Below are 26510 nucleotides of genomic sequence, written 5' to 3' on the forward strand. Positions count from 1 at the left end.
TGATCCAAGAGATCTCAGGATGCTGCAGGCAACACTTTAACCCCAAGTACCATGCACTTGAAACAGCTTGCACTCTCAGTAGCCCGTGCACAATTAATTCAATGGTGTCGATAGCCACTTCTGTACTGGACTGCTGAACCATGGCAAACTGAACTTCGAAAACCCAGCTCACAGGGAGGCCTAACGAGCAGGATGCTTTGTAAATATAAAAAATAGTAATTGCTGTTGCCAATCCGCAAGAAACTTGACTGCAACTAACCCTGGAAACATTTTCTAACCTGGTAAGCTGCACTTTGAAGTTTAAAGACTTCATTGCAGCAAGGAAAGCTGAGAATTCACTAAGAAAAACTGCCATTCCCTTCCCAAGCCCCAGACTTAGAAAAGCAACAGTGGCATTTTGATGAGCAGAACCAATCAGCCCAGATGGGGAGCCTCTGCTTCTCCTCTGCGGTTCCTCACCCCCAGACGCTAACTGTGACACTCCGGAATCCTCTTTAACTTTGCCCTGACATCCGTCGACATACCAGCAACCGGTTCCATTACAGGTTTAATGCCTGGGAGCGTCCCAGGAGACGGAACCGTCCAACTGTCTGCAAATTCCATCAAGTCTGATGCCGAGTGCTTCTCCTGTCTCCCGACTGGAGTGTGAACCAGCGGGAGAGAGGAGAACAGGGAGAGCAGGGAGAATAAAAGGAGGAGGCTGTGCACGCATGGTCGCATCCTCAGAAAGCCTCTCTTAAAACTGTCTGCCGCAGCCTGACAGGGATTAAGTGAAGGTCATGGGCAGCCGAAAGCCAAAAAAAACGTACCATTTTGGATTAGTAGTAGTTTTCCTTGGGCAACAGCTATTGTAGAGTCTTTGATGTGGAAATATAGTTGCAGTCACAAGTGCTTCGGATCTCATACGAGGCAACTTACTCTTTTATGAAGCATAATAAATGCCCTTGAGCAGTTATTAGTCAAGGATATACCTCTTCTACATTTCGGAAACATTCAGGCATCCAAGAATTAGGAAGTTAAGTCACTCTTGTTATTTTGTTTTCTTTCTGAAATAGCCATTTTCTGATTCCAAAGAACGAAGGAACATAACCTCCGGGTAAAAATCTTAAACATTTGCATTGTTCTTCTCTTGTCACTTAAAAGTTTTCCTTTCTGATGCACAAAATCATTTATACGGTGATCCTCTGCTTATATTTTAGTCATTTTGTTTTAAGCTAAATCTGACAAATCTGCATTTTTAGTCACAAAAGTAGCATGTTAGCTTTATGGCTGTGTAGAGAGGAATGAATGATGTCAGTATTGATGAACAACTAGCAATGAGTCAAATAGATTTGAGTAATACATGGACAGATTTGCTATTACAACACTTCAAATTGGCTGCTTCTGTACATTTTACCTTGAGTTGAGATCGTGCGTCAAACAATGGGAATGAAAGTCAAATCTGGCTATTTCTCATCCATATTCCATTGTATTAATATCAGGCAAAACTATAATAGTGGAAAATGCTAATAGAGATTTTAGGTGTCTTAGAGCTTTGCACATTAGATTCAAACACTCAGAGGGTTTTGTCCTCTCTAGTCCCAGCTCACCAACCAGCCTTAGTCAGGAATATACAAAAACACACAGCTTTATGGTTTATGCAAACGTTTGTCAGCACTGTGCTATTTGAGAAATGTTGTTAACCCACAGTAATAATAATCTTTCCTGGATGCTTGAGGCATGACTCATAGCTATGTGAGAAGGCAGCTGTAGGGCACCAACTTCTTCAGCAAACCAGGTGTTTTGTTTATATCCTCCCAGACATTCCCTGGTCTGTTTACAAGGATAAGTAACTGTTTCACTCTAGAGTTAGATAAAAGCAGATATGCACATTGCAGCTTCCTCACAGCAGCTGTGTATTGTCTGAGGTGGGAGCCTCATCAGAGCATTAGAAGACTATGCTCACATAACACGATAGAAAAAGTGCAATTCCTACACTGTCTGAACCGGACTGAGTGGATCAGCTCCACTCTGAACCCAAGCTGAAGTTCAGGTTTGGCCCTGTTGTCTAGTCTAGTCAATATCGAGATGTAAGTAAGATTCTTTAGGGGCTCAAAAATATCTCATCCAATTACACAACACTGACCCCTGTGACTGGCCAGGTCCCCATGTTTTTTCAGTGTTATCACCAATTGCCCATCACTATCTGGTATTGCATTTAAGCCAAGAGAACAAAATTGTGTAGTTCTTAAAAGTTTTGCTGTTTGTTGTACTGGTCAGTTATGCATGAGGCCATTGTGAGATAGTGTATTAGATTATTCTAGAATCTAGACTCTGATTCTAGATTCTGTAGCTCTGACTTCAGATTCAGGCAGTTTTTGACATATTTTCTGTATCAAAGCTTTCAAAATGAGAAACGTCTTGAGTGCTGTAGCAATAAAAGAAGTTCTTAAATGTATTCAAGGGAAAATGCAAAAAATATTTCAATACGTGGCGTGGCCCTCGACTCCGATGGACTGTGACTGTCTCACCTGTGCTGTAGAGCTGAGGAACAGGCCGGAGGTGGTCTGCTCTGTCTGGAGCTCTGTCCTTGGGAGGAGGGTGGTGGTCTGTGCAGGACGGAGCCTCACAGTCGAAGAGGAAGGAGCAGCAGTGGGGGTGGCTGTTGCTGGAGCCCAGGGCCTGTTTCGGCCAGGGGTGGAGGCTGCAGCTGTGGTAGACATCGCCGTAGGAACGGTGGGAGTGCTTGACATGGTTTTCCTTCTGCGGAGGACCGCCGTGGTCGCCGTGATCATGGTTGTAACGGCAGCGGTGGGCAGGGCAGTGGTGCGTCTCTCCTCGGTCTCCTCTGGGATGAAGACGTCCTCCCTGACCTCTTCTGTGGTGCTGAGGTCCGTGGCACTGGTCGTGGGCACTGTCTGCTGGGCCGTGGTGGTGGCCGAGCTGGTCGTCGCCATGGGGACAGAAGCGGAAGAGCCGGGCTCTTGGCGGCCTGACTCCGTGGCTAGGGAGCTGCTCTCCTTCTCGTTCTCCCCTGGCTCCACCAGCGGGCGCTGGGTACCTGTTGGCATGGCAGCAGGTGGCACGGAGGGGGCTGGTGAGGTGGCCTGCGTGGTGGAGAGCGAGACTGGCACTTCCGTGCTGAAGGTCACCTTGTTTCTCGGCTTCAGCTGTACAACAGGGACTTGAGGAGGAGTGGATAAGAGAAAGCGAGAGACAATGTCAATTTTCAGCCATTTCTAGAAGAGGACTCCTACTATTAATCCAGCATATGTTCGGGGTTGTCACAACCCAGAAAAGCAGCTTTCTAATAATGCATTGCTGGATTAAAGGCTTAGTTTCACACATTGTTCCACTTTGTGTGCATTTGTATTTTTTTTTATTTGCCTCTATTAAATATGTTTCACTCTAACCTTATTTGCCAGCAGCTTGTAATATGCACTGCACTTAGAATCTATTTACTCAAGTGTCTAAGGTCTAATTATAAATGCACCAAGCTTAATTAAATTTCATCCCACAGAAGGAGACAGAGATGAAAGGCATTTTATACCAGAACACACAGGTTAATGTTCACAAAGTCAGTTTTCCATTTTCTTTAGGGTTAAAGTCATGATGAAGGCCAGTTTTGACATTCCCTGCCAGATGTCAGTGTTTCCTAATCTACTTCCTAAATTTCTTACACTTTTTTCTTATTGTTCTTATTTATGCAGACATTTTCAAATAAACGCACAATCTGCTGGAAAACAAAAACATACCACTTTTAGAAGTCTGTTCTATACACAAAATCAGAGCTAAAATAAACATTTTTATTACCAGCAGACACACCAAGGTTTGTTTACGGTGTAAAAATAAAACACTGCACAGAAGTTAAAAAAAAAGCGTTTCTCCATTAGTACAGAGTCTGCATATCGTTTTTAAAAATGATGCAAAACAACTTAACAAAGGCAAAGAAAAATTAACTTTACACTCGATTTAACAGATCACTGTTGCTCAAAATGGAGTCTGAACTGTGTACTGACAACCACCCTTCTCAGATTCTGGCTATAGTACACACGGAATGTCACAGCTGGTCATACAAGGTGCAAGAAAAATAAGTTGACTGCTTTTGTTCTGTTCCAGAGCCCTGTAATCACAGTACTAATAGTACTAAATTCTCTCTAACTGACACAGCAGAGGGGGAACACACTGCCTGATAATGGCTCGTGTATTAATAAAAGCTAACCGAGCATTGCACAACATAAATCAAGCTTTTGTCTTTCACACCTGGGGCTGTAGTAACAGCAATACAGTCCTGTCTAGCAAAGTGATATTACTGCAATGAAGTGTTCTATTTACCAATCTTCAACGTGCACTTAAATCTCAAATTTTCATGTAGTCTTATATTGAACAGGCATATTGCTTTAATAAAACATTAACAGCAGAGGATTCACTCAAGAACCACAATGTGGAGAAACATTAGCGTATAAGAACCCTGAAGCTATATTATTAGTCTCAATTTCACTTATAGTTGCCCTAACGGTAAGGGACCTAAGGCCACATTATAACGGTTAACAAAGAGATGTTCATAATTCAGCTTCATATTCAAACTCTATTTGCAGGTTGTTACTATGGAAGACTTCAAGCAGGTTTAAAGAGTCCAGTCTCTCTGTGATCAGATTACACAATACAAGATGACGTAATCAGTGAAAATCTTCACCCTACAGATGAAACTGTCAAGACTGTTGTCTTAGTTTTCCTCCTAACCAGTTTTGCTTCATCAATCACTGAGGATTTTCTGCAAAGCCACTGAAAAAGAGCTTTTCCCAAATACATACTGTACACTAATGACATCTGTTACAGTATATTGTACATCGCTGGTAAGGCTGACAACTCACATATAGTAGGGGTATCACAGTTTGTGTCTGCAGTGCATTTAAGGTTATCTTCTTCTATCCTCTGACACCCTCTCAACACACAGGTTTGTAATCAATGACAAGTTGTAATTTTGTCGATGTTCAGTTCTAAGTGACAACAGCAGGGTAACCAATCTGCTAATTCCGAGGGACAGGCTGCATACCAAGAGAGAACAGAGCTGTGTCTTTATTAATTAATGCCCTGGAGTGACCTAGCCAGTGCAGAGCAGATTGAATATCATTACAGTTACAAAAGCAGGAGGCAGAATCCCTCTCTCCAAGCTCACAATCTGTGCAGAAGCTTTCTGAGGAGACACAACAAATTTTGTGAGGAGAAGGAAAATATCTCTCTTCCCTGAAACTGGGGAAGATAACTTTAAAAAACAAGTTTGCACACGGATATAAAAAATAAATCACCAGCCACACAACCCCACGCTCCCCCCAACAAAAAGATAAAGCATGAGCCTGTAATCTTATAAATACTGCTTGTTATCCCCCTGTAAAACCAGAATAAATACAGTCTGTACTCTGAAGATTCTTCTCATGCTGCAATCCTCTCGAGAAATAATAATGTTATTATGTGTGCGTTATGAAATGTGCTAGATAAATTAATTGACATGAAAGCCTCCCAAATCAACTTACATTTAGAAGGGGGCCCGCTTTATCCAACACCAAAATGTATCCCCGACTACACAATCGATCATTTACAAAACAAAAAAATGACATGTTGATTTTAGTGGAATATTTAAGTAAGCCACATTGTCCGAGTCCACAGTGGAATTTAACCAGGTCAGCTGAGTTTACATCCCTACCGCTACAAGCAGTGCTATGGAATCTTTAACAAGGTTGGCTGTCATATGACACTCCTGTGAGTCACAGACTACATTGAAGATTACATTTCTGTGTAGCAATTTGCTCAAGGTACTATAAAGTACTTTTGGCTTTGTTGTAATGATGCCCTTGATGAAGCCACAAAACAGTCTGGAAATAAGTACAATGACATCTCAGTTTATTCCTTATCCAACACAGTGAACAATACATTTTTGTAAGAGGACATTACATAAAACTTCTCAGAATAGATTTACCCTAGACCCTGCAGGTCCTAGGAACAGCCCTGCATGGGGAACTCTTTTACGAATAACTTTTGATCTCTAATTCCACTGTTTTCTATATCTATGATTCTGTTTTTTGTGAATTACAGATATATATTATTTTATTCCAGCTTATTTTCTTAGTTCTGTATCATCTTATGAGTGATGGTCTTGGGCCAAGAGAGCAGCAGGAAGCACAATACTGTGAATGAACTGGACAGCAATCAAATATTGAGTCAAACACAAAGTCCTACATAATGCTGTGTATTGCTCATGCATAATGGCAAACCCTATGCATAATGTTGTGTATTGCAAAAACAATGCCTGTTAATTACTGTAGCAACAGTGATACTTATATTGAAATCTACAAATATCTAACAATATTTCCATACATTATTAAGGAAATATCTACTGTAGGGTGAATAATGCTCACACTCCTCTGAGTTCGGTTGGTTAACACGGATGCTGTGGTACACTTTCCGAGAGAGTGATTTTTTTCCCTGAAACATTATGGTGGAATAATCATGGACAATAATCAGATAATCATAGCAAACAAATACACTGGACAGCTAAGTAAAATTAACTACTTAAACTAAAATAATGATTTGGCATAGATCAATTTTGTTTCTAGGTCTTAATCACTTGCTGGCTCTATTTTCAAAGGCTAAAGGACTCCAGATCTCAGAAGAGTGGACCTGCTCTTCTGCGACTCGAGCTGTAAACGAACCGAGGACCAAAACTAGTCTTTTCATACTTAGTTTCCATTTTGACATACACGTTGATGAGGTTACAAATAAGAGGAGCTAATCTGATCAATCTAATCTGGTTCTTGATATGAGGATCATCCAGCCATATCTAGATAGGGGATCATCCAGCTATTTCTAGATAGAAGTCTAGTTTTCACCTTCAAGAGTACTGTATAAAATGCTTTCTGTTCTTAGTTGCAAATGCACTCCCCCATAGTTTCCACTTGTGTCCCCTGGTTCATGTTTTACTATTGTTTCTGAATAGTTCCACCAGTTTGACCTGGTCAATACCTTTCAGGAATCAGAATAGTTCAGTCAGGTCTTGTCATAGTCTTCCCCATTGAAGGGTAAAACATTAATATCTTTTAGTGCAGGGCTTCACTTTAACCCCAAGAATGTATCTTCATGGTGGTCAAAGTTGGACACAGTATTATCAATGAAGTCTTACGACTGCACTAGTGTGCTGTCATCTTCATTTTTCAGTTTTAAAAAATGTCATGGTCAACGCTGCTCTTGAGATACTTACAGCCAGAGCCGGAGCCGGAATATAAATCCTCATCGTCGATAAACCCATCGTCAGTTGAACCCTCTGTGTCCATCGGGCCCACCTCCTCTGAAGCTCGCGGCCAGCGATAAGCCTGCAAGCAAGCCAGACGGCCCATGTTAGAATGAAGAAACATTCACTGAGCATTGGTTGAGACAAAAAGAGAAGTCATGGTCTGCATGTTTCACTTCACTTGCTATTGAAAAGGAAAAGGATGTTCATGACCTCCAGTCACATGACTGATTTATTTCTCCATTTATACTGTGGCTGAAGGCCTGAGACATTACCAAAAGTTCACCACTAGAGGCCGCTAAACCAGCCTCAAGGGTAGTGCATTGGCTGAAAAGGAACAAGTAAAAGTTAATTCCACACTGAAAAGACGAAAGAAAATCACAATGTTTTGGCTGCTGATCCTTCTTGAGGTGCCATAATCCTCCAGGATCTGTCACAACTGAGAAAGGATCAGCAGCTGAAATTCTGATTTTTTCAGCATGGAATTAATTTACTAGTTCCTAAATAGTTTCAGAACTGATTCACGTACAAACAGTTAATGGACAGCTAAGTAAGTGTGTAAATAGGGTGATCTCTTCTCTGTTACACTGTGGAATTCACAAGTAGGTTGTTATAAAGTAGGCTCATAAAAGGGAGTTTGTTCACTTGGGGTTGGTAGACCACAGAAACAAAAGAAGCTTTGTCAGTAGACCACCTTGGATTACAGTTTGTGTGGGGCAAGCATAGTTAGCTACTCCAGAAAATACTAAAGTTTAATAAGGACTCTAGTAAGCTACGTAGTTTTGGTTTGTTTAATTTTGTTTTCCTGGATCTTACAGTACATTCCAATGGTCTGGACTGGTCCCTGGGTTTTTGCTACCATATACATAGCAAATTGGTCATTTGATTGCCTATGAGGAAACATATCTTTTGCACTAAATATGTTTCATCTTGAAGAATGGTAAGTTTTAAAATTCTTCCACTTAAAAAATGGAAACAACTGGTTAAGCTGGGAATAGAAGAGTCACGATCCTGGCAGTTGTATAGCTTTGAAGGCAGTTAAATTTTTAGGTTTAGATTATTAGTAACTCAAACATCCAGAAATAATATACTCAGCATGGTAGGCCTCAATGTCACAGTCACTCCTCACTTACTGTAACTGAACAGTCTCACAGATTGATGAATGTCTTCAGAAGCGGATGATTAAGAGCAACCTTTAACTCCAGGACATTTCTAACTGTCTTACTGTGTATCAAGAATGGCCACTCTTGAACTGGGTTGTTCTCAGTGGCTGACAAAACCGACAGAATTTGAGGGTCATATCCAGAGCTGCAGCAGTGCCAGCAGGTCATATCTCCTGCCAGCGTGCCTGCACAGCTCTGCCTAGTGAGTTTAAGTCTACGAATTGGCTTCATTACTCTCTGCTCTCCTCCCCACTAATAGCTGATGTGTGGTGAGCGTTCTGGCGCACTATGGCTGCCGTCGCATCATCCAGGTGGATGCTGCACATTGGTGGTGGTGGAGGGGAGACCCCATTACCTGTAAAGCGCTTTGAGTGGAGAGTCCAGAAAAGCGCTATATAAGTGTAAGCAATTATTATTAATTTTTATTATTAACTAATATGTCATTTCCACAAACATCATGACAGGACAAAAATTACTCTCCCACTCACTCATTTATAGTTGTACAGGTCTTAGTCCCACATAGTTCTTACTTTAAACCAATTAACTCAATCAAATAAGCAATTATGGACTAAATAATGAAGGATCAATTAAATGGACAAAACACTGCCTGGGCTGACAACCTACAGTTAAATTGGAGTGAGCTGTCGAGGGTGCCTATTGATACAAGGTAGCAGTGTCTTGACTTCGGGCACAGGGACTTCTTTTGCACCTGGTCCTGTAGTACACCTGTATCAGCTGATCTTTATTCCAGCTGACACAGAGGATTTCTGAGCTTAAGGACTGAAAAAAGTAACTTCCTCCTTTCACATTTCTGGGTGAAAGCCTGATAACACACAAAGACAGGATACCGCCTGCTTTGATCTTACAAGAATTCAATTCGAAAGGAAACACTGCACAAAAGGGCCATTGAGAAAAAGCCATACAGAAAGACTGTGAACCAGCTTCAGCTCGAAAGTTCAGGGGACAAACATGTACAAGGAAAAAAAAATGTTTTCAGATCACAAGGTTCACCATGTCCAGGCCTGAGCAAAATACAGAGCTGCGATTGTGGTTGGTGGGCTAAATTAAAGGAACAAGGCCTAGGAAGCGCACACTGTGTGCTTCATGACATCTTTTCTTTGGGGGAAAGCCCACTGTACTGACTTCTGCTCCTACAAATAACAGAGCAGCAAGCATGACAGGAAATTGTGAGGCAGTTCATCATGACACATGTTTGCCTTCTGAGAACATAAGAGGTTGGGAAAGCCACCACATAAGCTGTAATTCAGTTTAGGCAATGGAAATTTGCAAGATATCCTGCACGTATCGCTGATGATCCAGTAATGTGCTGTGATGGACCTGTCATAGTTCTCCAAACACCCCCATGGTGGCCTGTATACCTTCTGCCATTCCTCTCCCAACACTAAATGATTAAACATTGTCAGCCAATTTATTTGTAAAGCATCAAATCAAATTTTATTGGCAAAAACTGCATGAAATGTTGAAAACACAAGCAATATGGGCAATGTAATTTTGGCCTTATAAACTAAAAATGAGTCTAAATTAATTAACGTGAAATTGATCCCATTTTGCTATATGTACTGTATACCAGTTACCACATTGAAGGAGAATGGAGTTTGTCAGTGTGTCTGGTTGCTTGCAGTCAAGCACTGAATCATTTTGCAACATGACATGCTTTACCATTCACCAGCTCTGTGCTGGTATAGTTCAACACTACCAGGGAATCAGCTGTCCACTGGTGTTCCTTAAAAGAGAAACTTCAATTTAGACACACTAATTATAAAAGTCCTGCAGGAAGCAGATCAGCTTCATCTTGTTGCAGGTAATGACGTTTCTTTGAATTAGGTTTGAAAAAGAATACATTTAGGCCACCGGAGGGCTGAAATGAAGCTGGAAAATTCAGTTTCATGATGTAGCTTTTTAAAATATTAACATCCCTACATTCATATGCAGATGAAAAATGTTTTAATGCTCGTATTGGGGATCAGTCCGCAACTTTTAAAAGTTCTGGAATCTCAAAAATTCAATTTGCATTTAACGGCTGTAACGCCTAACTCTTGGTCACTTTCACAGTCCTCTGTGATTTATTCAGCTGGAATTTCCATTAGAACAGGTGGGCCAAGAGCAATTATGTTCCATTAGGTCCATTAGATTTTGCATCCAAAATAAACTGGGTGGTAACATTTTCTCATTGATGAGTCAGTGAACCCCTGACCTTTAGAAAATGGTTTATCCTCAAAGGTAAAACAAAATGTTCAAACCAGTGACCAAGGCCTCCAGTAAGCAACTGCACCCTCATGAATTCTGTTTGGTTTTGATCATTAAACCTCGCTGTCAGGATGAGGGCAATGTTGACTCGGCTGCAGTGATTGATTATTCCAATATTCAGACTTGTGCTGCTACTGAACAGTAGGTTTCATCTGGAAGTAGCACAGCAGTATAGTAGGAATGTTGTCTCAATGCTCCAGTAACCTTGGTTCAATTCCTTCTGTACAGGCTATGTTCCTCTCTCCTCTTGCAGGTTTTCTCCAAGAATACAGGCTCTTGCCTTCTTCCCAAAGATATGGCTAGCTAGGTTTCACTGCTCCTTTCATAGGGACCCTGAGATGGAATGGCATCCAGTCCCAAATGAGAGTGGTAGCTGTAGTCAGGACAGGAGAGTCCTGGGTATCTGGACCTAACTCCTTATTCATACTGATTATGGTGACCACCTGGGGAATAGTGGTCTGATGTGATTTTTGGTTTACAACCAAACAAGCCAATGTGCAAAAGGATGCCAAATTATCTCATCTGGACTCATTTTTTGTATGTTCTTGTTCACCCATGATGAAGCACATTTTTGTTACCTAGTGGAAATAAATATTTCCATCATAATCCTGGAATCAAGGAATCATATCGGCGCAGTATAGGCTATGCCTATACCTCTTCAGATGTTCCTAATCGGCTGTCAGATGCTTTAGCCATCCCTTCTGAATTATCGTCAAATGTTCACGCAACATGGTTTTCCAATTAAAACAGAGTCTAGGTCAGAAACGCAAATCAGAAAGAGCGATCATCCTAACAGTCTTGTTTGTCATCTGAATGACACCACTCTCCTGTCACAGATGGAAACGGCCCAGGTCTTATTCCCATTATTGTCGGTTTAATCGCTTTTTTACCGCTCAGCTGCAGAGATGATGTTTTCTTGGAACTGCCGATTTGCTTTTAACTTATTTTTCAAAAATGTTGTTTTGCTGTACGAAACAGAACAAAAAGGGGGAAGCTGGGAAATGATTTGTTTGAGGACTCATTAAAAGCCGGACAATACAATGGCAGTTTACGTGCTCATTACAAAACCAGAGCACTGCCAAGCCCACAGTAGTCTTTTTATAGCTCATTATCAGTGAGACAGGGCTGAAGAGATTTAAAGCTACCAAGTGCTAGAGAGTTTATTACGAAGGTGCAGAGTGATAGTGTTGGAGAACAGTAAAGCGAGTGATTTACTCTTCATTAATAAATGCGGTTATTCGCTGTCAATGAAAAGTCCACAATGCAGGGGCCCTAACTCATTAGGCACTCTACCAAGGTTGCACCCTGTGATCCAACTGTTGCTGGTTTGAGCATAGGTCATGTCACTTACAGCCTAAGGTAGAGATTAGTCGGTCAGCCAGAGATTTCCTGTCAGAACAGGGCCCCTGTGGCCTCCTGAGCATATGTAGGCATATAGTGATGGCAGAGAGAGACACGCCTCTCCCCCAGTCAGTGCTGAACCCTGTAAGGGGGCAGCGTATCCCCTGACTTGTTAAAAGGTAACTGGCTCAAAGGTGAGAGGTTCAGAGGAGTGCCAACACATATTCACTCTCCCAGTGCGCAGTACAGGTTCTGCAGCTGTGAGTTGCAACATGCAAAGCACAACGTTTACTATTCCACAGCGAATGGGTATATGACAAAAAGAACTCGAAAATGTTTTTTTCAAAAGGGTACAGATCTGTTATGCAGGAGGCCAGTGTTGTAGCGACAATTAAGAAAGGGAGTGGTTTAGTCATTAAAAACATGTGACCCTCATTATACGGGGTCTGGTCCGTCCCAGCATTCGCTAGAAGGAGTCTGCTGGTTAACTCTGTTCTTCAAATCTACAAAGCTCGGCAAAATAACAAGCCTGAAATGTGTCTTTTGAAATTTCTATAGTCACCGCATGGAAGCATCTTCTGTACAACAAAAACATCAAGATCTGGCACTGGCCATTGAAAATGCGAAACAAACTCGATTCAAAAAGCAATTAAACATTCAATCAGTACAAAAACAATTTGCTTCGTATTCATTTCATACCAGAAAAAAATGAGCATCCCCTCATAAGAAAGTTTACTAGTTTTAGATTGATTGAAACTGAAGCTTTTCTCACTGTAGTAAGCCAGAGTTGAAACACAATACTTCACTCACCTCAAAACTTTATTTCACTTTTTCTCAGCTACGCCACCACCAGAGACCACAAATGTGAATGTGAACCTTTTGTGACTCATGTACTCAGTTTACTTTAATCAGACTTCCATTCAAAAATACCTCTGGAGCCCAGCTGTGTGTTGTGGGAGATCCGAGATGGGATAAAGCCTTAAAAGAGCAAGAGAAGCACACTCCATCCATTAAATATTTTCCAGCAGTTACTTGTTTAAAAAAAAAATCAGCTACACATGTTCAGGGCAAAGGGAGTCATTATTCTCTGCCACTGCTATGACAAGGAAGAAATTCCCTATTAGTCATGACAGAAAATAAATTCAGGGAGTGTAGTTTCCAGATGAACTGAACTGCCATAAGTTAGGTGCAATTATAAGCCTATAAAGTGGGGAGGAGGATCCCAGAATGGGGCCTGGTGATACATTAAACTTTTAAATTATGAAACAACATCCTTTGTGCATCTGAAGATTAATGACAGTTTGGGAGGAATGAACCATGTTCTCCTTCACTTCTGCTGCTGTAACTCCTCATCCACTATGACATCACTTCCAGAAACACAATAAATGTAATTCCCAATATATATAGATGTTAAACCTATTACATTTATCTAGCTGTTATGTTGGCTTACACGGTTAACTAGTGAGCCAATCTAATACATGAACTATAAATACACTAATAATTTTCCAATTAGAGCTGCACTTTTTCTGGTCCCTGAATGTCGACTTCAACTAAACTACTTAGACATGTTACCGAAACCTGACGCTGCAGTGTGTTCCGTGAAATTTATAGATCTTGACAACTAACAGGCAAATGAACATGATGAGCCAGACATCTTCCTCTTTTCATAAGTCTTCTTACTCTGCTTTTTAATGTACAAAACCAAATTAGTATATAAAACCCCTACGTGCCTGATTATGAGTGCAGACACAAGGCTCAGAGGTGGAGTTCAATATGTCCTTTGAGTAGCCAATGAAACTTACAGAAAAGAAATAACAAAATGGTTATAAACGTACTTTTGAATTGTTAAGGTACGCAGCAGATACACACAAGAAGGCAGCTGGTGTTGACGATATTGTATGTAGGTAAAGTATTACAAGTACATTTTGATGGATGGAAAGCTATGCAGTTCTTGTTTTGTTTTTATATGAAGGGCATAAAAGTCACATAAAAGAAAAATATTTTAAATGCAGCACATAGTTAAAGGATTCATGACTCAGTCTTCAGAGACTAAAAGGATTATTCTCCTGCCAAACTAATACATCATTTCCAGGAGGTCAGGTCTCCTGCTTTTTTTTTTTTAATTAAACGCTGCGGTTCTGGTCAGAGGTCAGACTTCTCCAACATTATTCCTCCCGACTCCAGTATACCACTCCATCTTTCCCTCCTTCTGCAATCCTCCCTCCTCCACTGGGCGTTCTGTCCCAGAGGGGCCTCCATGAAAAACATCCAGGAATTTTTCATGCGCACCTAAATAAAACATGGCGCCTCTCTGAGACTCACGCTTTCTCTAATCGTCACAAGTCACCTGAGCTCCCTGTCCGGCCTGCCTACCCCAGCCGTGTTCCCAAGAGCCTCCCGGCGGGACTGTGCACTCCTTCTCGACCCCCTCCTGCCTCCTGGTCTGGGCTTCACTGGAGTGTCAGGAATACAGGCCTTTCCTGGGAAGCCCCTTCTGGAGTCGCAGGTAGAACTAGATTAAACACAGTTTTATGACCCTATTTTATGTCACACTTTTATGTCCAGGGTCAAGAAACTGCCAGAATTCTTTGTTGCCATTTTTTACTATGATCCCTTTGAATGCATTTTTCCCCCCACTTTTTTCCAAATTTTTTTCTCATATGCCTTGACTGTCTGATACTTAGTTACATTAAACTTGTGACTGAGAGTTACGTCCCAAGGGAATTTATTTTGAAAGGCGCCTTTAAAAAGGTAGACTGTTATAGAAATTAAGAATTAATTGTTGGATTCAGTTTTTGGATTTGGGGTTTGGGATTCAAGGATTTTATTGTTTCACAATTTTTAAGTATTATTTTAAACTTGGGGGTAGAATTTTTTGAAGGTTCAAAATTATGTAGTGTTTCTGAAAGACATTTGTCAGCCCAAATGCTGCTAGTCGTGGTGCCAGACATTGCCAGCGTCTGCACGATGAGTGAGAAGCTCCACTAATATGCACCACAGACGTCTTTCTGAAAGAAGGCAGGGTTCCATCTGTCCACAGCGTTGGGCGTTGGTGGTTTGTAAAGGCAGGATCGGTAGCGTGGTCATTAACGCTAGCTGCAGGTCTACTGTTGCAAAATGTGTGCGTCAAGGAATGTCCTGGAGGAGTGGAGTTATCAGGGTTACTGTTTCTCATCCTTCCTCTTCCACAAGTAATAAAACACCCCTGTCTACACGGCAGCGTCTACATCCAGTTTCCATCTCCCCCGCTGCCTGCTAGTTTGACCCCTGACTCGGTCCCAGGGCTGGGCTGGCGCCTGTGAAAACTTCTCCCTCAGGAGGGCTTTGGAACAGTGTGTCTGGAGAGCAGAGCTACGGGGTCAAAGACTGACCTTCATGCACAGAGGCTCCTGGGTGACTAGAGGAGGAAGAATAAAAGAGAGTGGGGGCATTGAGAGAACTGCAGCACAGGGTGGGAAAAGAGGGCTTCACAGAGCCATGGCCAAGCGTCCGGTCCACATCTGACAATGTCATCCTTCTGATGCTGCAGGATTGCTGTGATAACAACTGCTCATGGGCAAGAATTACTGCTGTTCACATCTAATGGATAACTGGAAATCAGAGTCAACTGCAAAGTCAGAGACTCTGAGACTGCTTCCCTCCCCATCACGTTAGTTTTGAGTCTTCATTGAACTATTCCATTACATCAAGCATTTGCAATGTTATAGTTTAGAAGGCATCACACCAGAACCTTCACTGCCCCCCTTATTGTTTTATTTTCCTGATTTAATCTGTTTTTATCTGATACCATTTACCATGCAGTAAAAACAAATGTCAGGATTGAGTCATGTGCCGCAATGACCATCGCGGGTTACACATGGGGAGCCTGTCACATTTGTTTTACTCACAATAGTCTCTAATGCAAACTGAAGCCCATTTAATCTTGAGAATGCTGTGCAACTTGGCTAGTTTCCACTGTTTTGATCCCTTGGCAGAACAGCAGCAACAGTCTGGCTGGTGACAATTTCAAAGTGTGAACCTGACAATCTCAGCCATACATTGTTTGGCATCATCAGAGATAGATGTATATGTTTTTTTTTCCTTCTTCGTCAGCTTTCCCAGCCACAGTTTTGCTATACCATCAACATAACCCTGTAGGCACCATGATATTGCGTGAGAGCTTTTGCCACCTCAGGCAAATGTTAAATTCTAGATCCACTCCAGGTTTCCATGAGCTGCAGATGCAAATTTTACTGATGTAGTAGAAAAATGAATACAGTAACTCTGAATGTCTGTCTGTAGAGATGAGGCCAATGTGAGGTGACTACATCTGAGCTATAGAGCACTGGATATTTCCCTTATTTACTTCACTTGTAAAACCAGAAATGGGCAAAACAGCTGTGTAATGGGAGACTGATCTATTTCCTTCAGCTAACAATAGTGAAGAAAATACATTTCAGAAACCCGTGATTACCATTCACTGGGCTCTTTCCTGCACAACCATTATTAAATCACAGTGCTGATTAAGCTGTTTTACTCAATGGGAATGAAAGATGCACATCGGTGCTGAATCTTCCATTGTAAAGGTCTATGATGAAGGTATTCCACAGGAGGAGCAGAGCACAATGTTGTGGTGCTTGGAAATTGTAATAAAAAATCACTAAGCAGAGACATGTATCAAATCTTTACTGCTACCTTTAAATCTTTACTGCTCGATAAACTTCATAATTATTTTACTATGCCATATATATATTAAACTGTTGTGAATTAATTAACCTAATAAATGCTTCAAAAGAACCATATCACTGCCATATCACATATCACTTTCAGGTGGAATATTATCTATCCATCTATTTTCTAGTCACTTTATCCAATACAGGGTTACAGGGAAGCCAAAATCTATCCCACTAAGCAAGGCAGGGTACACCCTAGACATGAGTCCATCTCTGGGCACACACAGACAAACTCACAATAGTGCCAATTTTCCCAGAATCAAATTAACCAACTAGTACAGTATGTCTTTGGACTGCGGGAGGAGCACCTGGAGGAAACCCACACAAATACGGTGAGAACATACAAATTTCACGCAGATACAGTAGCACCCTGGGAACCGAACCCATGCTAACTGCTGCTCTACAATGTTGACTATTTTTTTCTATAGTTTGCTACAGTATATGGTGTTTTCTTTGACAGGTCACCATTGAACCCTGAGAACCGCACCAGACAGCATAAGTGATGGGTGGATTTTTTGCCATGATGAACCTCAGCGAGGAAGAATGTCATCTCAAGGAGCTTGTTATGCGATCAGTTAAGAGGAAGCATTCTTTTTTTAGTCAATCCCAGCGGGGAAAGGGATAATAAAGAGCTCCAGGGAGAGGCAGTGAGTAGCCTGACAGAGGGAGGAAAGCACAGGGTTAAGCAGATGATGATGCCGCAGAGCATGGTGAGGCAAAGACAGCCGACGCCATTAATCACTCATTTACAAAATACATGAGGCGGGTGGCAGAAGGGCAAAAAAAAATTCATTAAGCAGCTTTAAGTGATATGAAGTGGGGAAGAGGGGGGGGGGGAGGGAGAGAGAGAGATGCTTGTGATGTCAGGAGTCAAGAGAGTTTTGTGGCTATTCTTATCACGGCAGCAAGGCCTAGCAAATTGACTTGACATGCAGCCTGACATTATACGACTGTCCTGGAAGGAGAAACTGTGGACCGGGGATGAAGCTTTCCCACATTACCTTCAGCAGCAGTGAATTGATTTCTACGTGAAATTGTATTAAATGATTCCCGCCACAGCGCGTCCGGTTCCATAACGGCCAAGGCAGGATGAGCCGTTCATTAGACATTCACTGCAAGTGTCACTGTGCACACTTCATGACAATTTCAGAGACGAAGCCGAAAAGAGCTCTTTAAACTTTGATTAAAGTGGAATGAAAGTGTACTAGCACTCAGTCAGGGCCTTGAATTGTTTTTTTTTTTTAATTCAGGCCAGATCCAATTTGCTCCTGTCGGTGAGAAAGCAGCAATATTATCAAGTCACAGGGCTACACAGGAAGAACAACTGTGTTTATTGACAGGATATTTTTGGGTTAAGATCCAAACAAAGTTCTGCTCTGCAGCCACTTCCTGTCCAGGTGTGAGTAAGACAGAGAAATCCCACTCTGGCCATAATTAAACCCACAGTTTAATTCAAAGACGAGGAGTCAAATAATTCTCACCCAGGGTGGAGACTTGTCATCACTGCCACTTTTGCCTTTAAAACAGGTGCTCTAGACAAATGCAGTAAACTTTCTGACCAGTAGGAGTCACTGTAACATATTTAGGACTATAAGGCAGGTTATAAAGAACAGAAGGACATTTATCCAATCTGGCACATTTGGTTCCAAATAGCATAATCAGGATCTCAATTTTTTGAAGGATTGAACAATATGGGTGAATATCTTGTGCCAGATCCTCACAAACTTTTATGTAAACACATGCTTCCTGTTCTTAAATCAAGTCTTAAGACTTAAATGCACACCCCGTTGCTCCATCTGTCTTTTTAGAGAGACACCAGGGTAGAGAAACTAATCACTCTCTCAGCAATGCTCATACAAGAAGCAATGTAAGAGGTTAGACATCCCAGGAACTGAGTGGACAATCTGAGTATTTGTATTCTGCTGAAGGTGACATCCCCTGTGAACAGTCAATACATGTGACTGTGCCTAAAAGCACCTTCAAACAGCATTGTTCATCTTATAGAAGAAAAGGCTTTGCAATTAGAGTCCACACCACTGAGAAAAGTGTACCATTTCAGTCTTGAATTGTGACATGTTCCCCTTGAATCACAATTGAGGTTCTTGGTTAAATGGAATAATACAACTTTTATGTATTATTTCAGGACCTCACTATCAATTAGCAAAGCCAATTTAAATGTAATAACTTAAATATCTCACATTACGATCAACTCATAAGTATTAAAAGCTGAACTTCAGGGGAACAGGATCCACTATATGCTCTGATTAAAAATGTGAATTGTATGTCCCGTTGGTAATGAAACGTTTCTGAAGATCCCCAGTTGGCATCAGACACTGATACTGTACAGTGAAAGGAGTCGGAGCCCTACAATAACAACGAGAAAGCCATTTATTCCTTTCAACCTGTAACACTTTTCACATGATCCGCGATCGCCAGTGTTTAAGACTGGGGCGTTCTGCCAACACAATCTGATCTTGTTGTTCTCCCTCCCATGTGCGAGCTGCCAGCACTGCCACACAGAACACCCATTCTGTTATGAATTCAATACACAAAGTAATCTGGAGCCAGGCCAGCCACTGAATACCTCTAATCTAATAACATCTCTGCTCTTTTTAACAAAGTATTACAGAAAATAAATTAACATGCAGCCACAAGACCAAACTCTCCCTTTAACATGATTAGAATGCACTGGCTAATACTCTCTGGCACAGTAGAAATTGAATTGCATATGAGAAACAGCAACTTTTTTTTTCTTTCCAGAGGGCTGACATTTCTTGTTTGGTGTCTGTTTTCGGTTTGATAAAACAATCAATCAAATTCTTTGTACAAATAAACAGTCAGTGACACTTGTTTGGAAGTGAATCAACATTGTTTCTGAGTTATTTGCTGCTTTTTAAATAGCTTCTCTTTAAAGACTTTCTTTCCAAAGGCCTCAAATGTTGTTAAGTGGTGAAAGGAATAGGGATCACCAAAGGCCAAGTACAAGGACTGCGAAAATCCAAACTATTACAGCAGTCTCAGCTGAGGCCCTTGTTTAGAAAAAAACATTACAATATATCATGAAAACTATAGAATACAGGTCAAGAGACGTTAACGTATCTAAATACATTGGTACAGACAGATTTAGAATACTTTGTTGAATTTTTTGCAACACTTCAAAAAGGACATACTGTAGCTGCATTGTAACCAGTCCAATGTGGGAATCTGACGCTATTCAGCTATAAAGTTGAAGTAGATACCTTGGCTTCTTTAAAGAAATGACTTCACTTCATCCATGGATCGCTTGCCTACTAGCAACCAAACAAGCTAGAATGGGGCTAAAAATTGATTTCTTTAAATTTGCAAACTTTCTCATGTTTCTAATGTTAAATCAAAGTCCTTACCCACCTGCCAGTGCTGCCTGATGACTGTCCTTTTTTGCCAGAGGCATCTCCTTCTACCTGATGGAAATCTGTCATCAGGTTCTGCGTTTGTAAGCAGTACGTGGCTTGACTTAATCTGACAGACACCCAGGTATTCCAAAAAGACTGACAGTGCTTTCTCTACTCTGTCAGCGTCCTGCCACCATGAGAGCTGTTGTGATACGGAAATAAAGTTGCCCAGATTTACAGTATTATTGACATTCTGGCACACGAGAATTCATTTGCAGTTCCTTCCATGTGGATACTGGGAATAATCCAAGGCTAAATCACTTTTTTTTCTTCCGAGTACTTATTTATGCTTTTTTTTCTCCTACTTGTCAAGTTGATTATCTTGTAACTAGAAGAATAATGTATTGGATTTTCCACCACGACAAACACTCCTAACATTTCTCTTTATATCGCCAGTGCTACAACTGTTGCAAATCAAAGGTCTTGCAAAGTGCTCCGTTCTAAAGTTCAAAAGCGACAAAATCACCTGAATTTCTACTCAATCCAGCAGCTGTGAAGGAGATTCCTGGCAGTCATCTTATCCCACTGCAAGTAGCAAGGCCTCTTCGTGTCCATGGTCTTTCCCCACCAAAGAAAACACAACCACCATAGGACTGCAAATGGCTTGGCTTTTCTTCCCAATCAATAGCTGTGCATAACAATCGCTCAGGAAAAAGAGGTTCTCGACATAACACAAGTACAGCTACCATGTTGCTAATCAAGAAAACCGGCTCAATGAAAAGGCTGAATTTGTGATACTGATTAACTAAAAAAGACGCGAGCTTGTCTCCCAAAACCATACTCTTCAGTGTCAATGTTAGTGGGAAGATTTATAGGAGAGGATTATAGGAGCCATAATTGACAGTTTTAGAGATAATTAAAGCAACGTTATTCATCAGAAGCTAGGTTTATATCACAGTTAATGTGGAAATCCTGGTCTTCCCCCCCACTATAAAGGATCTGAAGCTCTGCAATGTTTGGGCAATTATGATTCTGTACTTTTAGTACTGTAGAAATACGCAAGACACATGCTTGATGACACGTGGTTCACCAGTAATATCTGACCGATGGTTAAACACTTGATCAGGACTGATTAAATTACATACAAAAAGGGCCCAGTTCTGCATAGCCTTAGGGCGACCACTTAGGAGACCACTTTCACTTTAAATTCAATTTTCTTTTGCCTGTAAAGCCCTCCTGAAATAACTAACGTTCAAAATGAACACAGCACACTGTCTCAGATAATGCCACAGTTTTAAACAAACTACCAGCCGCAAATTTAAATTCCTGGTGCTTCCAGAAATCACTTACATTTTTTTTTTAGAGACCTGACATCAGGTTGTGGGCCTGAGTTCTACCGAGGGTCAAGTGAATCAGAGCTTTGATTTAAAACAAGATAAGATAAAATGGAAAGGTCTGATTTTACTGCGCCTTTTGTGCAAAAAAAAATAAAAACCAGCTATCCATAAATCCATTACCAGAAAGCTACAGTATTTATTTATGGTGGGAGTTGTGGCAAACCACAGCCGCACTAGAGGCATAGCAGGACTACACCCTGGATTCTTCTTTCCCCAGAGATTACTCACAAAAGCTGGCTCAATTGTGATACACCAGAATCTCAAATATTATAACGTTAACCCATGGCCTAAACTGAAGTCAAAATGCAAGTCACAGTGAAAGAGCTATGCAAGCAGAGATTAAACTCTCTTTAAACTATTCATCCCTAGCAGGAGGAAAACTCTGATTAAACAACATCCAGGCCAAAGAGCACACAGGCAACATCTTTGTCTCAGAGGCGGCACCATCAATCTGGTAACAGTGACAAGTAAAATATGTCTTTAAGACTACACTAGGCCCTAGATCATCAGACAGCCCTTATGCTCTAGCTATCAGGTTTTCTGAAGCACTTGAATAATGGTGTCAAACAAGAGCAGCGTCTTCCACTGGAGACGACAACGATCTGTCACTTTCACCTGACTGTATCAGAGTATCCAGAGACACACACGATGGCATAAAAATGCCATCTGCCTGCCAACATGCCTTCTGCTGCTGAACCGAGCCAAAACAACGTACAATCACAGGCAGCGAGTATTAGCAAAAGTTAAGTTAGCAGAGCAGAATGCAACAGCAAATGCTGGCAAAAAGACAAAATATAACACTTGCCTTGATATATGGAGATACTCAAAGTGCTACACTCTGCTCTGTATCATTGCATAAAGGTCTTTCCAAGAAACGTTCAATATCATTACTTACCATTACCAATTAGCATTATAAAATATCACGGTTTCAGCTTCTGGGGGCTCCCGAGTCCCACAGGCCATAAACATTTTTAACATTAAGCTCCTTCAGGAGACCTTTAGAAATCAAGCATGTGAAAATGTGCACAAGAACATGGAACCTTAAAGAGCTGTTTGCTACGGTGGCAGAATTATTGCTGATCTGCAGGTAAAGGCAGTTTCAGGTCCCTGATATCTGTAAATAGCCCTAACTGGAGGCGAATTAGTTCATTTTTAAAATAATTGGTGAAGGTTTAGTTGACATTTTCACACGGGTGTGATTAAAGGAATGTTTGACATGAAAATGTGTTAGCTCACAGTTTTAGGTGGCGGTTGGCTTGTGAATATCAATTCTTCAGAGTATCAGAGGACAACTTGTCCCAGTAAAGACTTTGTGTGAGCAATAACATGCATAGTGCCTGTGAGCCACCATATACAGTAGATTGGGGCCTATCACAGTTGTACCATTGGCCATTGGCATACTGAAATAATAGCTGAGTCAGTGCGTAAGAGACACAGTGCCTTAGAGACTAAGTACTGGAACAAACAAAGGATAGGCACATTGGGTAAAAACAGGGCATTTCACAGTGAGCTGAGGATCCCATCACTACTTATATTTATACTTCCTATATTTCCACATTCCAATCCCACAGCACATTCTTTGGAAGGAAACAGCAACATTGGTTGCAAAGAGAGTACTTTTTCCTCAGCAGAATGGAAAAGAAACACAAGTGGGTATTTTTTTTCTTCCTGAAGATGCCTTCAAAGGCAGATAGCACAAGTCTCTTCAAACTCCATTAGCTGTTCCAGCTCTGCACTCAAGTATCCGTTACGAGATGTTTTCCATCAAAAGCTCCTTTGTTTTCAACTTGGAACTGGCCACTCAAACTTGTAAATAAGCCTAATTGTACCACAGGCCTCTCGCTCCCCATTTCACAGGGGTAGCATGCTGAAGGGGAGGGAAAGTCTGTTTCGTATTGTTGTACAGTACCGCGACTTGTTAACCCTCCCATCATAATTTATATATTCACAAGAAAAAAAAACTTTAAATCTAACAATACCACCAAATCAGAGAGAAATGCCTTAGAAAGGCATTGTATAATTACTCTGTACTGCTGTTTTATTTTAAAGGGGGCTACCTATTGCATATAGGACCGAGTGAAGATTTTTTTTAAGCATTTCAGTTTAATCTACAAATTTATTTTCATGATAACTAACAAAGGAGGCCAATTCCAACTCCAAAACAAAACACTCTCTTCCACTTGTTTGTTAAAAAAGCAGCTCAGCTGTCTTCTGGGATTAAACCTGAAACAAATATTGAAAACCAAAGCCTGCAGGACACTGTCATGATCCACAAAGAGGGACCATTTCAGCATTTCAAAGCCTGCTTTATAACCTGGAAGTGTGCCCTTTATTTTGTTTTTTAGAAATACATAAGGTATCCTATATAACAGGTTAAAGTGGCAGACATAATTAACCTGAGCAATATTTTAAAAAAGTTGCATACTTTACTTCACAACGGAGTCACAACACAGTACCTGCACCTTCGATATACAGTATAATCTGCATTTTGCAAAAAACAGGGAACCAAAACCCGGCACAGGAAAGATAACATTAATCAAATTAACTAGAACTTGAAGAGTTTAAACAACTATGGGGATCATTGATCTTCCTATAGCTGGTACCTTTGTGTACCCTGTGCAATTAGCAAACTGTTTGCAAGAGCAGCTCAGCTCAGACTGCAGGGCAGTAAATTGGTAGGTAAACATGCTGTTCCATTTGCATTTATGCAGCAACCTTCATCACCAAACATCAAAGGGTGCTTCAAGAACATTAAAGCAAGGTTCCTAATTGCTTAAAAGCCGCAGTAAAAAAAAAATAGATTACAGCCCTAATTTAAAAATGTCACTATCCATATTGCTAATACAGAGCATCTTAGAGATGGTCACAAATAAAACCACAGAAAGGAAGCCTGCATAGGGATGACAGAAGCCTTCTGTAGTGCAGACAACCGCAGAGTCTGAGTTCAATTTAAGAACAAATATGGTTATTTTACAGTCCCTATTAACAAAAAGTCTTACTTTAATTTCACCAGTAAAACACTTCAAGGATAATCATATTAACAAACCAAGAGGTTGATTTCGATGTACAGTTTTTGACAAAAAGGGTTCATAAAGGTTCACCATCAAATTAGGACCAGATGGATGCAAATGGAAGTTGTGAAGACTGTGTAGCAAGAAACTAAAATACTAAAGTACTCGACCCCCACACTCATAAGCATACAACATACAGTACATGACCACAAATGGTGAGCATCTCTATTCACTTTTAAACCAGCAAAAACTGGGATTCATGTGGTCTCAAATGTGAGTGCTTTATCAGACTTAAGTCATTTTGGAAACCACCGGTTAAATATTTGTGATGGCAATATTTCTGAAGAATGTCAATAATGCATCAGCCTAGAAGAGCACCCAAGTCTCCGTCAGCCCAGTGTCATACAGACATCCATCCTCTTGGAAGAAGCTGGCTCACTAATGTGAACCCCCAATCTAGCACACAGCAAATATCTTCCAGCACACAGGAGCCACGATTGGTCAGGAGTTCAGGAACTGACAGCTCCAGCAGACTTGCAGGCAGCTGCAGAGCTTAAGTGGCTGCCCAGCTCTGGGATACAATCATCGAGGCTGTTGACAACGTCTCCATCTGCGCTGGGCCTGCCCCAGAGCCAACTTGGCTGACTCGCAAACACAAGGAACACCCGTTCCCGCACACACACACATCCTCTGGGCTCACACGCGCGCGTGCAGTCAGAGAGACGAGCCTGCGTACAGCGCACACCAACCTGATGTCATTCGCACCATGGTGTTAGGCTGTGTTAGGCCACCTTTCACGATGGAACCACGGACAACAGAAAAAGAAACACTGGCGAACAAAAGCTAGTGATGACACTGTCGCTAAATGAAATCAAATCTACTTCCAGGCTCTAATACTGATGTACTGTAATGTACAGATACTCATACTTGATGTAAATGAACACCTGAGCCTGTTCAAGAATATGCTCTGCTTGCCAAAGCTTTAAATATTATCTTGCTTGATGCCCAGTATACAATATAATTTGTGGGCATCCACCTATTTACCAATGAATGGAAAGAGGAAACAAATAAAAAAAAGCGACAACATTACAGTCAGGACACGGCCACATGGCTAACACTAAAAGAATCGGTCTTTGTTTGAAATACAGTATGTTTGAAACGTTTGTTTGTTTGGGTTGATACCAAACTAAATGAAACCCTATCTCAAAGCTTCCCCATAGCAGGCAGTACTTACTGTACTAGTTAAACAATTGTGGGGATCTGGTACAGAAACTGGCAACAATCGCTCACAGATGCTACGTTAGCTTAGGAATTACAACTGGAGATTTGCAGTAAGCTATTATTTAACTTTCTTTTGTAGAAGGATTCAGGTGTGGTTTAAAACTTAATTTGTCCCCCATTCTGTACAAGCCCTTTCAACAGTTTTGAACTGCTACATTCAACGCATAGGGCATTTTACTCAAAGATGCCAAAAGGGAAACTGTAAACTGTGTTTCACCACCAAGGAGGCCCTATTAAGAACCTCACAAAACACTTCTTTAAATCGTCCAACTGCTGGAAAGAGGGAAGTGGAATGGACAACAAACCGCAAAGGTTAGTTACTCTGATATGATGCACATGGTGGGTACGTGACAGCTTCTTCCAGGAGTTTGTTGATTTGACCAGAAATACGAGCCACAGCCAGAGTGGACTTGGATCATTTGCAAAGTTCTGTAGTTTGAGCAACAGAAGGGCAGTGTGTTAAAAACGTACAGTATCTTACCTGTCCATTAAAAGCCTATTAAGAGAGTTTACACACCTTTAATGCCAGCAAACATTTTCAAGCATTTAGTGAAATGCAAATTTGATTAAAGAGAAACTTCAAACATGCTGCATTTCATACTGTATATTTCATATACATTTCAATTTAGAAATGCAGATCCTTTCTTTCTTCAAAGGAAAGAAAAACAGCACCCACTGCCAGTGAACTGGGCTTGGATTTCT

At 41.1% G+C, this 26510-nt stretch overlaps 1 protein-coding gene across 1 annotated transcript in view; it reads right to left on the bottom strand.

Annotated features, from left to right (window-relative positions):
- The window catches only part of sdc3 (syndecan 3), a 126425-nt gene that overhangs the window by 12382 nt on the left and 87533 nt on the right, over positions 1–26510 (bottom strand). Inside the window, exons 2-3 of the mRNA XM_088603068.1 lie at positions 7235–7346; positions 2511–3163 (exon numbers count right to left, since the gene is read on the bottom strand). Of these exons, the coding sequence (XP_088459194.1) occupies positions 2511–3163; positions 7235–7346 (765 nt within the window). The remainder of the gene's footprint in view (positions 1–2510; positions 3164–7234; positions 7347–26510) is intronic.

This window comes from Lepisosteus platostomus, chromosome 13, assembly GCF_059453375.1.
Source record: "Lepisosteus platostomus isolate fLepPlt1 chromosome 13, fLepPlt1.hap1, whole genome shotgun sequence".
NCBI lineage: Eukaryota > Metazoa > Chordata > Actinopteri > Semionotiformes > Lepisosteidae > Lepisosteus > Lepisosteus platostomus.